The sequence below is a fragment of the Sebastes umbrosus genome, chromosome 18 (assembly GCF_015220745.1).
Source record: "Sebastes umbrosus isolate fSebUmb1 chromosome 18, fSebUmb1.pri, whole genome shotgun sequence".
In the NCBI taxonomy this organism is placed as follows: domain Eukaryota; kingdom Metazoa; phylum Chordata; class Actinopteri; order Perciformes; family Sebastidae; genus Sebastes; species Sebastes umbrosus.
The window spans coordinates 4739423-4751644 of NC_051286.1; the positions used below are offsets into that span (position 1 = coordinate 4739423).

Consider the following 12222-nt stretch of genomic DNA (forward strand, 5'->3'; position numbering starts at 1 on the left):
TTGAGATCAAAACTTCCAGAACTTTATTGATGCCATGTGAGCTAAACAAGAGCAGGTCTTGCCAGTAAAAACCTTTAAACTGGAAGAGAAACAGCACATGAAGTCACCACTGAGCGGTGTTGAGACAGACGAGCCTTTGTGTTACCCCTCTAAATCAAATCCCATCCAGTACCGAACAGAGATGAAGCGCCATGGTTACTGAAGACACTGGGCACTTAAGCAAGAGCTAAGTGAAGGCCACTGCTTGTAAACAGCTTTTGTTGTTTTAGAGTTATTACTTATTCAAATTGGTGTACTTTAAAAATAGGAACTATATTGTTGTTTAATTTGTAATTTAACTTTCCTTCCATGCCTGCATCTGAAGACAGCTTTATGTGTCACCATCTTCTTGTTAAAGAACAAACCGGGACGTTTGCCAATAAACTATCAACGCCAGTTAATGTTTGAAATGTGAAAGTTAACATCTGCTGGACTGACTGACTGCTGTCACGTCTGTCCACATTTCTCCTCTGATGTTTTTCCCTCCAACAGCCTTCCTGCGAGGACCGACTCTAGTCCTCCGCTTTGGCCTCCATCTCCTCGGCGTCGTCGTCTCCGTCCACCTCGGCGTTCTCCCGCTCTAGCCTCTCCAGCTGCCGGGCGAGCTCTGTCTCATCCGTGTCCGTCACCACCTTCGGCTGAAAATAAGAATAAAAAGAAGGAACATGTCAAAATGTAGAAATTCTGTAGTAGTATTTTGAACTTTGTTGATGGGGAAAAAATTAAATCTGAGATTGAGAAGTACGGTAATATTTTGAAAAAAAGCAAACAGTGTTATAAGAATAAAATCATAATTTTGAGAAATGGTGTTTAAGTTATAAATTATGAGAAAAAGCCATAAATGTATGGTCATAATTTTACGAGAAAAAGGTTATAACATGAGAATAAAGGTGTAATATAAATATAGAAATATAACAAGAGTTACATAAGAGTACATTTTTTTGAGAATTTTATGCTTTAAGTGGCACAACTTTTTTGTAATATTTTTTTCTCAAAATACCAAATTATATTCTCCTAATCTTTTCCTTATTTTCCAACCAGCAGTACCAACACTCTGTTGAAATTAAATGACTCAATAAATAAATAAATGTATCATTAAATGCAGCAAAAATAATATTAACAATAAATGTAGCCATTAATTAATTTAGAAAATGTGACAAACTGATATTTCTGTTTTTTATTTGCTTCTTTATTTATTTATCTTTGTATTAATTCCTTTATTTATTTACTCTTCTGTTTAATTTTCCTTTTTATTTATTCATGTATTTATTTTTAAGATTTATTTATTTTTGCATTTATTATTTATTTATTTCTGTGCGATTTGCCCTTTGCATTTCAGCCCTTATTTATTTCCCCAAACTTATTTATTTCTGTCGTCTTTTCTTTATATATTTCCTTAAGCATTTCCACCTCATTATGCAAATGCAGGGGCTGGAGATATGTGATTTTCAATGGACAGGAAAAGTAACTAAAGCTGTCAGAAAAACGTAGTGGAGTAAAAAGTACAATATTTGCCTCTGAGATGTAGTAGAGTAAAAGTATAAAGCTGCATAACATGAATACTCAAGTAACATACAAATACCTCAAATTTGTACCTAAGTATAATACTTGAGTGCAGTACCACCACGGCTCACTGCATACTCTAGCATAACTACTACTTAATACACAATTTTGAACATGTTAGACTGTAAATAATAAAGAAACACAAAAGAACAGAGAGAGGTTTTCACTCAAAGAAGTTGAAGTGACTCACCTCCATCTGGATGTTAAAGACGCCTCTCTTCTCCTCGATCTTCTCCTTGATGGCAGCCATGGCCTGGTTGAGGACAGACAGGCCCTCTGTGCGCTCCAGAGTGGTCGTTGTCATCACGTAGCGAGGGGGAGCGATCAGGTTGATCTGCCCGGAAACAACACCACGTTTGTTTTATTAATTATTACTGCATCACAGGCATTTACATTAACAGCTCTTATCCAAAACAATACAACTAAAGCAGCAGGTGACAACTGATAATTCCTTTATTTCGAAACCGCATATAAAAAGAGTGCAAGGTCTAAGTGATATTACCTTGATGGGCATGGCCTCTGTGGAGCAGCCGAGACCGGCCCTCAGAGCTTCCTTCACGGCATCAATGCCCTCATACCCGTAGCACGCCACTTCAATGTCTGCAGGTGGGAGAGAAAAAAGATGAACATGAACTGTGGTTCTAGGTCGCATCTTCACCATGTTACAGTATTTTCACATTTCAACTGAGAAGCTATCATGATACAGCTGGAATAAACAACGGTACATATCAGGGTTTATGGTTACCTGCTCTGATTTTGACAGCCTGTGGAGTGAGTCGTCTGTTGATGTTATCAATCAGCACATTCCTCTCTTCCTCCGTTAACTCCAGGCAATCCAGAATGGCAGGATCTCTAGTGGAGCGGAACATATTCACCATTTGATTTGACCTCATCAAATAAAACATGACATTCTTGTGATTAGCTTCACACGAACGCACACTAACGCTCGAGACAATCACTTACGATACAGCCTGTTTGAAGACGTCATAAGCTCCGTATCCTGGCCGCTTGTATTTCTCGTCGAACACCCAGGCGGTGCGCTGGTACAAGCTCTCTAGCTGCTCGTCCTTACTGTATTCCAGCACCTCTGCCACGTGTCGCAGGATGCTGTACACCTGCAAACAACAACAACAACGGCATCAGCTCAGTGAGGATACGGACTCAAAGGTCAGATTCACAGAAACATCAGGAAGTTAAGAAGAGATCAACGAAAAGAGGAAGATGTCGTTTTTAATAATCCAGAAATGTATGATATGTTGGTCGTGTATGTATGAACGAATCACTTTTTAACACTGCTGAACACAAATGATGCTGGTCGTCATTTCAATAAGGAGTTAAAAATGGAACAAGTCTTTGACTTACAGTTTTAGATTTGGTGAATTTATCTTCACACTTGATGGCCTCCTCTGGTGAAACTCTTCTTTTTGATAAATCAATGTATCCTGAAGACAAAGCAGAGATGAGATGCTGTGATATTTATGTTAACAGAAATGAGTCCAGAAGGAAACGGCTGTCAAATAGTTTCTGACAAGATCAGCGCTGATATGGTTAACTGATTAATCAATACAATTCACATTTTGATGGTTAATCACTTTAGTCACTTTTCACTGAACACTTTCTGGTTTAGGCCCTGATCACACAACGCGAGGCGCATCGCACTGCCTTTTTGTTGCCCGATCAGACGGAGCGTTTTTTGCAGCTGTTGCTAGGAAACCACCGAATGAATGCCAACGTAAGCTCAACACAAACCACGAACCGTACACTAACCTAGTTACGTTTAAATTAATGAAAACAACTGACCCGAAATCTCAAGTAACGCACTAATTTGCCTCGTGCTGTTTTCTGTTCAGATCATGGGAACTACGGTTGGGAAAGTCATAAACAGTAGCTCAAGGTATCCAGTAGTGTTGTCAAAAATGTTATAAAGTACGTTCTAGACCTGATCTATATGGAAAGCGTCTTGAGATAACTTCTGTTACGATTTGACGCTATATAAAAATAAATTGGACTGAAAAATATCGAAGCATCAATACACAGATACTGAATATTTGAAACGGTTTCAATACTCATTTTTCACATTTTTCATACACAGGTACTAGCTGTGCTTTCTGCTCTCTCTTCTCTCCGACAGCGAGTTGACACACACACATTGATATTTATATATTAAATTGTATGCCCTAAATGTTGTGTCAATTATTCCCCCGTGGTATCCAATATCTATATTTTTCAAGGTATTGTATCGAAGTTAGAAATTTCAGTATTGTGAAAACACTCGTATCCAGCAACAGCCTCCAGGCCTCTGTTTTCTGTTCAGATCACGGTAACTACGGTTGGTAAAGTCATATAGCTCCGGGTATCCATCAAAAGTCAGAGCGCTCCTGTAAAAACGTGAGGCGCACATCAACGCAAAAAGCAGCGCACAAAACGCTCTCATTGAAATATGATCAGGGCCTTTTAGGCTTCACAAGTTGTCTGCTGTTCTCAGGCTGCTCCATCATTACTAATCATATACTCATATTGTTTTGCAGTCGATCAGACAATTATTAGTATTTTTAAGACAACATTTAGACAGATCGTCTTTACTGTCCAGGAGGGAGGTTGGTTTTCGCAGGCTGAACACATCCCACACAGAAAAACATGAAACATACACTGCGGTTCACATATATACAGTGATGCCTCTGCCTGTATCCCAACCCATACTTATATACACGTGTATGCTCCCACACGGATAAGCCTGAATCTATACAAACAGTGCCAAGTGTCAACAAGATGTGTAACTGACATTTTAGAGTAAATTATTCTTTGGTTAAGTTAAAAAAAAGCCTTGCAGCCCTAGATGATATTATAAGTTACAACCCCATCATACTCCATCTATACTAGTATATAAGTGTCACTGCATCAAGGAACATCACAACAATACTACTCCTCTAGTGGCCGTTACGATCAAGATAAAGAAGAGTTCAAGTTGTGGTTGTTACATTATGTCTATTCCACTGGCAGCCAAAATGTTTCCCGTCCTTTGTACAGCCCTCGATCCAACACTAAACACACCACCGATGACCTTCACCTCTAGTGGCTCGTACCCTCCCGCCCGCACTCACCCTTCTCTTTGTCTACTCGGATGACGACCACGCACTCGTTGCGGCCGATGCGGATGAGCTTGTTGATGGAGCGGATACGTCGACGCGACAGCTCGCTCAGGAGGATCATGCCCTCGATGTTGTTGTACTCCAAGAGGCTGACGTAGGCGCCCATCTCGGCGATGGACCTCACGTTCACCATCACAACATCCTCCACCTCTGGGAACCGGTGCTGGTAAAATCGACAGCTGAGCCCCGGCATCGCTGAGAGAACAGAAACAAAGAGAGGCACGGGTCAAATATTTGAAGCAGACATTGTGTTGACAAATCCCTCTAAAATGGGACATCGTGCCACGGATTTTAGATACCATGCAACACTACTAAGCCTGCAAAAAACAGTAGTTTAATGTCAATATAAAGGCTTCTGTGTTTCTGGAGGTGGCTTTCTAAAGGTTGAGACAATAACCCTGATGTTGCCACTAGCACTGTCCTCAATTCTGTCCCCATATTTTGAGCTTCTGTGAGTAATATTCTAAGGTATTCAAATCTTTGCGGAGCAGCGTGGCACGGCAAGATGACATCTTCTTCTTCCTCCAAGGTTTATAGAGCCATAACTTGTGATGGAGTATATTTTGCGGCTGTGGCTCAGAGAGTAGAGCAGGTCGTCCAACAATCAAAAGGTCGGTGGTTCAATCCCTGGTTCCTCTGATCACATGTCGAAGTGTCTTTGAGCAAGACACTTCACCCCAAAATGCTCCCGAAGGCATCGGTGTGTGTACGAATATTTAGTTTAGATCCTGATTGGCAAAGTTGCACGGCAGCCTCTGCCATCAGTGTGTGAATGGGTGAACGCTGACATGTAGTGTGAAGCACTTTGAGTGGTCGGAAGACTAGAAAAGCGCTATATAAATGCAAGTCTATTTACCATTTATAAAATGAGTCACAACCAGCCATTAAGGTTGGGAACCACTAAGGCCTTAGGGAGCAAATAATGCATCAACACAATGACAGCACCCATGGAGATTTCACTGAGAGATATATTAGGCACATTTTCATATTTTGAGCTGTTGTGGTTTTTACTAAAGTTGCACTAAATTGGATGTAAAATGTTTAATACAGAATCCTGAACCCTGCAGAATCAGTCATCAATTAGCTGTCAATACAGTTAAATCCACTGCTACATCATTGATGCAGATTAATGTCAGATTAAATGATTTTCTAGCATACATTACTGCACAGTTATGCAATAAATCCTACCTCCATGAAGGTTGTTAAAATTGCTTTAGAGATCATATTTATGGTCATTTATGGAGGCTTTAACTTGCTGATAAACTGTATTGTGCTATACTGAGAGGTGTTTTTGATATTTAGTCTACCTTACCCTCAATTAAATAATAAATGGGGTGGACAAAATAATAGAAACACCACTTGTATATTTACTGAATAGTCCAAATCCATATGAATGACACATTGTTCTGTATCTGGGTGTGTTTTTTAATCCCTTTAGCAGGTTAAATAACAGAGTTTAGTCTGGAAAACATCCCTTAAACCACTACAGGGAGGTGAAGCTGGATTAAAATGATCTGGTAGCCTCAGTACAGGCTTTGTTTTCACATTGTAGTGTGTGAATGGGGATGATGCAATGCAGACAAACGAGGATCCCCTTTACTGCTGACAAGAACACAGAAAGCAGCTTTAAACATGACACCAGCATGATAACAGAGAGTTTAGGTAGCTAGAAGCACAACAGGTAAACACAACATGATGGTTATTAAAGGTAAAGACAGTTACTTTATTAGAACCGTTAGCTTCAGAGCTAATAACCCGGATCACATCTCACATGCGGCACATGGACCTCTGCTAGCTGAGCTAAGCTAAACTGAGCTAGCAGCTCCAGAAATCACCAATAAATCACCTTAATGAGTAAAATAACTCACCTGTGTCATATGTTTACACAACGATACACTTGACTGTTCACTACTGGACGTGTTTAGATGTCCCGTTGTGTTTCCTGTGAGGTGTTTTAGATGAATCAGTCGGGCCCGCTAGCTCACACTCATCAGGAGGTGCTAATGGTACTCGACCCGGAAGTGATAGTCGGGGGCTTTTTCGTCACGGCGCATGCGCAGAACGCGTTCGGCTCAGTCACATGACTCACAGAGGCCAGCTGTAGTGATGGGAATTACGGCTCTTTTTAGTGAGCTGGATCATTTGGCTCAGCTCACTAAAAGAAGAGCCGGCTCTTTCGGCTCCAAAACGGTTCTTTCGTTTTTACCACTTCTGCCTTTTATAGTTCAGCCGAATTTCGCTTTAGCTGTTTTGACCTTTGATTAGTATGTGTGCACATATATCACTTAAAGGGACTGTTTGTAACTTTTTACACGTATAAATCTACCGGGTCGGTTTCCCATGTGTGCTCGCGTGTGGCTACGCTGTTCAGACTCAGACTCCAACACAAACTACACGGAAACACCAAAACCGCAAAGTTATATCTAGTGAAGTCCGTCTGTTAAACAGTGTTGGCAGTGTTCGTAGTACACGGGGGGAGACCGTAGCTTTGGTGTCCAGGGCCGGAGTCTCTGCTGCTCCTCTGCTCCTCTGCCAGCTTGCCTTCACTCACACACCGCGCTCGTTCTCGCTCCACTCTCACGTGCATGCACACACACTACACACTGAAGAAGAGTTAGTTTAGCTCTGAGAATATCTAGTGAATGTACAGTGGACGTTTGTGCAGAAATAACTGCTGCAGCTCTTCCAGACCAACAGAGGTTTCCAGTGTCTTGTGAAGTGATGGGGCTCCGCAGAGAGAAACGTTATCGTCTCCGACCGGGTGCCGGTGTCTCCCTCCGGCCACGGTCGGGAGGCTGAAGCAGGAAAAGCCAACACTAGGATCAGCATTGATTCATGGAGAGACCTTCGTCTGGTCAGCTAACATTACTGCCAAGCAGGTGAAATATAGAGTGATATTGTGGTTTTAGCTGACGTGTGTCGCCTCACTGTTTTGAGCGATGCTCGTTCATCTGTGGTCTGAGGAGTCACGGTCTGATCTTTGGTGTAAAAAACAGCAGCTCTGCTATATCTTATATATTGTTTTATTATATTCTCTTGAAATTCATTTGAGTTTTGATGCCTTTCAAGAAGAAAAACACAGTTTGCACAAAAGCATTGTTCTAACTGATGTAGAGCGAGCAAGCGCGAACTTGACGTTGACTTTCGTTGACTTAGCGGCCACAGTTGTCGCTGTTAACAAGCATTTCTGAAAGTTACAAACAGTCCCTTTAAAGAAAAAAGAAAAAGAAAAAACGTCTCTCGGACGGGAGCCGGCTCTTATCAGTTCATTTAAAAGAGTCGGCTCTTTGAACCGGCTCGTTCGTGACCGACACATCCCTACCAGAGAGACCAGCTGATCACTGAGAGAGAGAGACCAAGATCACGACCATCAGCTCGATCACTGCTTCTAATCCTGCACGGAAAACAACGGGTTATGTGTCTTTTAATAAAATAGATTACAAGCTAACATATCAGTGTTCATATTAGCAATTATTATTAAACAGAAGACAGCAATCATCGACCAAAAAGGACGAGAAGATGTCTTCAAAAGACAGGATCGACGTGTTCCCCTCCAGAATGTAAGCAGCTTGTTTAGCTAGCTGGTTGCTAACCCTTCATGCATCTTAGTCAGATATTATAATAGTGTTTTATAGATGTATTTCTTCACAGTCTCTCAGATTGATTGCAGTGTGATTCACAGTCTAAATATAGTTTCTATACCAGTGCCAGGTTGCTGTTTAAAAGAGGAAGAGTCCTTCATTTGTCATGTGATGTTTCTCACATCATCCCAGTGTGAGCTGTCAGTCTGAGACATCCTGACCTCCAGACAGGAAAACTATTGACATTGTGTTTCCTGTGTTGTCTGTAAGGTGTAATCATTATACCATATTAATTAATGTCAGATTTTGTTTGTGTTATAAGGCTGTGTATTGGCAAGAATCTGGCCATACAATATCATGATACAGGGGTGACGATTCAATATATCGTGATATATCACGATACTGTAAGCAAAGCGGTATATTGTGATTTTCTTTTTAAATTTAATTTTAGGAAAACTGTCATAGTATGAAGAACACACCAGAAATACACCATTTTAGAATAGGCAAAAATAATACTGCATGTAAAAATTAACATTAAATTTGGTAAAATATAGGGCTGTCAATCGATTAAGATATTTAATTGCATGATTGTCCATAGTTAATAGTGCTTAACTGCAGATTATCTGTTCAAAATGTATCTTAAAGGGAGATTTGTCAAGTATTTAATACTCTTATCAACATGGGAGTGGATAAATATGCTGCTTTATGCAAATGTATGTATATATTTATTATTGGAAATCAATTAACAACACAAAACAATGACAGATATTGTCCAGAAACCCTCACAGGTACTGCATTTAGCATAAAACAATATGCTCAAATCATAACATGGCAAACTGCAGCCCAACAGGCAACAACAGCTGTCAGTGTGTCAGTGTGCTGACTTGACTATGACTTGCCCCAAACTGCATGTGATTATCATAAAGTGGGCATGTCTGTAAAGGGGAGACTCATGGGTACCCATAGAACCCATTTTCATTCACATATCTGGAGGTCAGAGGTCAAGGGACCCCTGTGAAAATCACCATGCCAGTTTTTCCTCACCAAAATTTACCGGCCGACTAATTTTTTATTTTTTACAGTATCGCACAACATAATATCGTGATAGTCATGTGTATTGATATTTTCTTACACCCCTAGTGTGTGTGAGAGAGGTTTTAATCCTAGAGATGGGTTGTGTTTCTGACCTGTACATGGATGAAGAACCAGTCTGTGGTTGCAAATAGGATTACACATATGTGATAATGATCTTAAGTGTATTTATTGTCACAAAAGCATCTGTTAAATTAATGTAATGTAATGTAATGTAACAGTGACTTACCAATTGTGATCTGATTGCACAAGACACACCGACCTGTAACCTCAGTCTTAACATCAAGTGTAGCAATTAAGACTGTATGAAAACAAAAAAAACATGAAAATAACAGATAAATGGTTGAATTGTCAAGTTTCTGCTGAAATAACAGGCTGTATTTTCTTTACTCAGGAGTGTCAGAGAATGTACATAACCTGTGTACTTGTAATGTAACTGGTGAGATTCAAATACAGCATTCAAAATGTGTTTTCTTTCGGTTTGCAGGGCTCAGACCATCATGAAGGCTCGGCTCAAAGGGGCGCAGACCGGCCGCAATCTGCTCAAGAAGAAATCTGACGCCCTCTCCATGCGCTTCCGTCAGATCCTCCGCAAAATTATCGAAGTCAGTTGAGAAAATGGCTTTGTTCTCCGTGCATTTATTTCTTTAATAACTATGAATGAGTTCTAACTTCTTGTCTCTGTTCCTCAGACTAAGACTAAGATGGGAGAGGTGATGAGAGAGGCGGCCTTCTCTCTGGCTGAAGCCAAATTTACAGCTGGAGACTTCACGTGAGAATCAGAGGAAAGATCATGTGATGTGGCGTTATGTTTAGCACAGGAGCATCTGTCACTAACATCTGTAATTCTGTCAACAGCACAACTGTAATCCAGAATGTCAACAAAGCCCAAGTGAAGGTCCGAGCCAAGAGAGACAACGTGGCAGGTTAGCCTAAAAAAAAAAAATTCATCTTTTTACTTTCTACAATCACTGTTGATGAGACAAGATCTTATATGCTTTATATAACTTGTATGTTTTTCTTTCGTTTAGGTGTCACCCTCCCAGTTTTTGAACACTACCAAGAAGGCGGAGACAGTAAGTCGTGTTTAGATAAAAACAAGTTTTTGTGACGAGTAAATGAGAGTTCTCACCCTCACCGTGACGTGTTTCAGGTTATGAGCTGACTGGTCTGGCCAGAGGAGGAGAGCAGCTCTCCAGGTTGAAGAGGAACTACGCCAGGGCTGTTGAGCTGCTGGTGGAGCTGGCCTCCTTACAGGTAGGGGGCGCTGTTACAAATATACTGAGGTCGTTTTATTACATCTCAAGTGAAATGGACAGTGGTGGAAACAAGATTGAACTACTCAACAGCATAAAGTAGTTAAAATTAGATTGTAAAATAGATTTTCTTTATAATACTTTGTTTCATTACTGGAAATTGAATGTTTTTGGTGAAATAGGAGTACATTTTTCTTTATTTTCAGTAATAAATTATATAATAAATTTGTGTAATTGAGAAATTCTGATACATATTGCATATTTTCTGTCTACAGACATCTTTTGTCACTCTGGATGAAGCCATAAAGATTACCAACCGCCGTGTGAACGCTATTGAGCACGGTAAATTCACACTTAAAGAGGACCTATTATGCAAATGTGTTACTTGGTGACATCACCACGTTACGGAAGAAAAGGCAGGACTTAAATTGAGGCGTTTCAGGCAGTTCAGGAGCAGTGTTTCTATAGGGGAGAGTAACTCCCTTTGGTGTGGACTTTGGGCTTTGTAACTTTGCAGAACTTTTACATGCACAAAAAAACCATATAACACACTAAAGGAAAGGGAAAAAGCACAAAAGGTCCTCTTTAACATGCAATTGTTGCCTTATTCTCAAATAATAAAGGACTGTCAGTAAAGTTCATCTCTATCCCACTTTGCAGTGATTATTCCCCGCATCGATCGCACCCTCACCTACATCATCACAGAGCTGGATGAGAGAGAACGAGAGGAGTTCTACAGGTAAAAACATTTTACCTTTTATAATTTAAACAACTCACACTTTCTAACTTTCTATTTTCGTAATAACACTGAAAATGCTTCCTCCTCTGCCAGGCTGAAGAAGATCCAAGAGAAGAAGAAGCAGCTCAGGGAAAGGACAGAACTAGAGATCGCCGCCCGCCTGGCTAAACTGGGTCCCATCGCAGAGCCCTCCAACATGCTGATGGAGACGACGGATGAAGACCTGCTGTTCGAGTGAAGCGCTCTAAAAGGCAGACACCGACCTCACCCAAACATCCTATTTATTCTGTGCCTCTGCGGCCTCGTCTATGTCTCCTCATGCAAGTGATGAAAGTTGTTTTTTGTGTACTTGTCTGTTGTTCCAGCGCTGGAAGTCACCGCGTGTTTCCGGTTTTCATCACTGTACAGAACGAAAGCATCACTTGGCTGTTCACCCACAAGGGAGTCAGTTCACTGTTAAAGAATAATTTAAACTATAAGAATATAAATATGTTTACACGTGGTTCTGCGAGTGAAATTAAAGAAGCATTCCGTGTGACTGATCGACTTGTAGATATTTCAGGTTCCTCACGACATCAAGAGCCATTGCATGCTGGAAAGCTGAAGTGGGTTGTAGATTTCAAAGTGTGTGTGAGTTGGTGTTGTGGAGGTTGTTGTTTCCTCATTTGAGGATGTTTACCATTACAACAGAAAAACCCTAAAGTGACCCCCGCTGTAAAACCCCCCCACTTCATCCAAATAAAGATGTTGTCTGTATCCAACCGTTGTCTGGATTTCTTGATAAGATTAGAGCAACTGTTTCT

General features: G+C 40.7%; 2 protein-coding genes across 2 annotated transcripts; one reads left to right on the forward strand and one right to left on the reverse strand.

Moving 5' to 3' along the window:
* Nucleotides 1–6791, reverse strand: eif2s1b (eukaryotic translation initiation factor 2, subunit 1 alpha b). The gene is made up of 8 exons (XM_037751209.1): nt 6620–6791; nt 4704–4946; nt 2965–3044; nt 2566–2717; nt 2348–2454; nt 2105–2202; nt 1793–1936; nt 1–677 (listed from the first exon to the last, which is right to left on the reverse strand). Exons 2-8 carry the CDS (start codon nt 4942–4944, stop codon nt 552–554), a joined length of 948 nt encoding a protein of 315 aa, XP_037607137.1. The 5' UTR covers nt 4945–4946; nt 6620–6791; the 3' UTR covers nt 1–551.
* A 1288-nt stretch (nt 6792–8079) lies between these two features.
* On the forward strand, nt 8080–12180 carry atp6v1d (ATPase H+ transporting V1 subunit D). Its single transcript, XM_037750943.1, has 9 exons — nt 8080–8311; nt 9912–10029; nt 10117–10196; nt 10283–10350; nt 10456–10500; nt 10578–10681; nt 10956–11022; nt 11341–11419; nt 11513–12180. Exons 1-9 carry the CDS (start codon nt 8271–8273, stop codon nt 11655–11657), a joined length of 747 nt encoding a protein of 248 aa, XP_037606871.1. The 5' UTR covers nt 8080–8270; the 3' UTR covers nt 11658–12180.
* The last annotated feature ends 42 nt before the right edge of the window (nt 12181–12222 follow it).

Excerpts from the sequence above, each read along its gene's own strand:
- eif2s1b (XM_037751209.1), bottom strand. The coding sequence starts at position 4,944 with ATGCCGGGGCTCAGCTGTCGATTTTACCAGCACCGGTTCCCAGAGGTG. Across the intron at positions 2,455-2,565 it reads GTCTTCAAACAGGCTGTATC|AGATCCTGCCATTCTGGATT; the intron begins GTAAGTGATTGT and ends CCGCTCCACTAG. Across the intron at positions 1,937-2,104 it reads CAGAGGCCATGCCCATCAAG|ATCAACCTGATCGCTCCCCC; the intron begins GTAATATCACTT and ends GTTTCCGGGCAG.
- atp6v1d (XM_037750943.1), top strand. The coding sequence starts at position 8,271 with ATGTCTTCAAAAGACAGGATCGACGTGTTCCCCTCCAGAAT. Across the intron at positions 10,501-10,577 it reads CTACCAAGAAGGCGGAGACA|GTTATGAGCTGACTGGTCTG; the intron begins GTAAGTCGTGTT and ends GACGTGTTTCAG. Across the intron at positions 11,023-11,340 it reads TGTGAACGCTATTGAGCACG|TGATTATTCCCCGCATCGAT; the intron begins GTAAATTCACAC and ends CCCACTTTGCAG.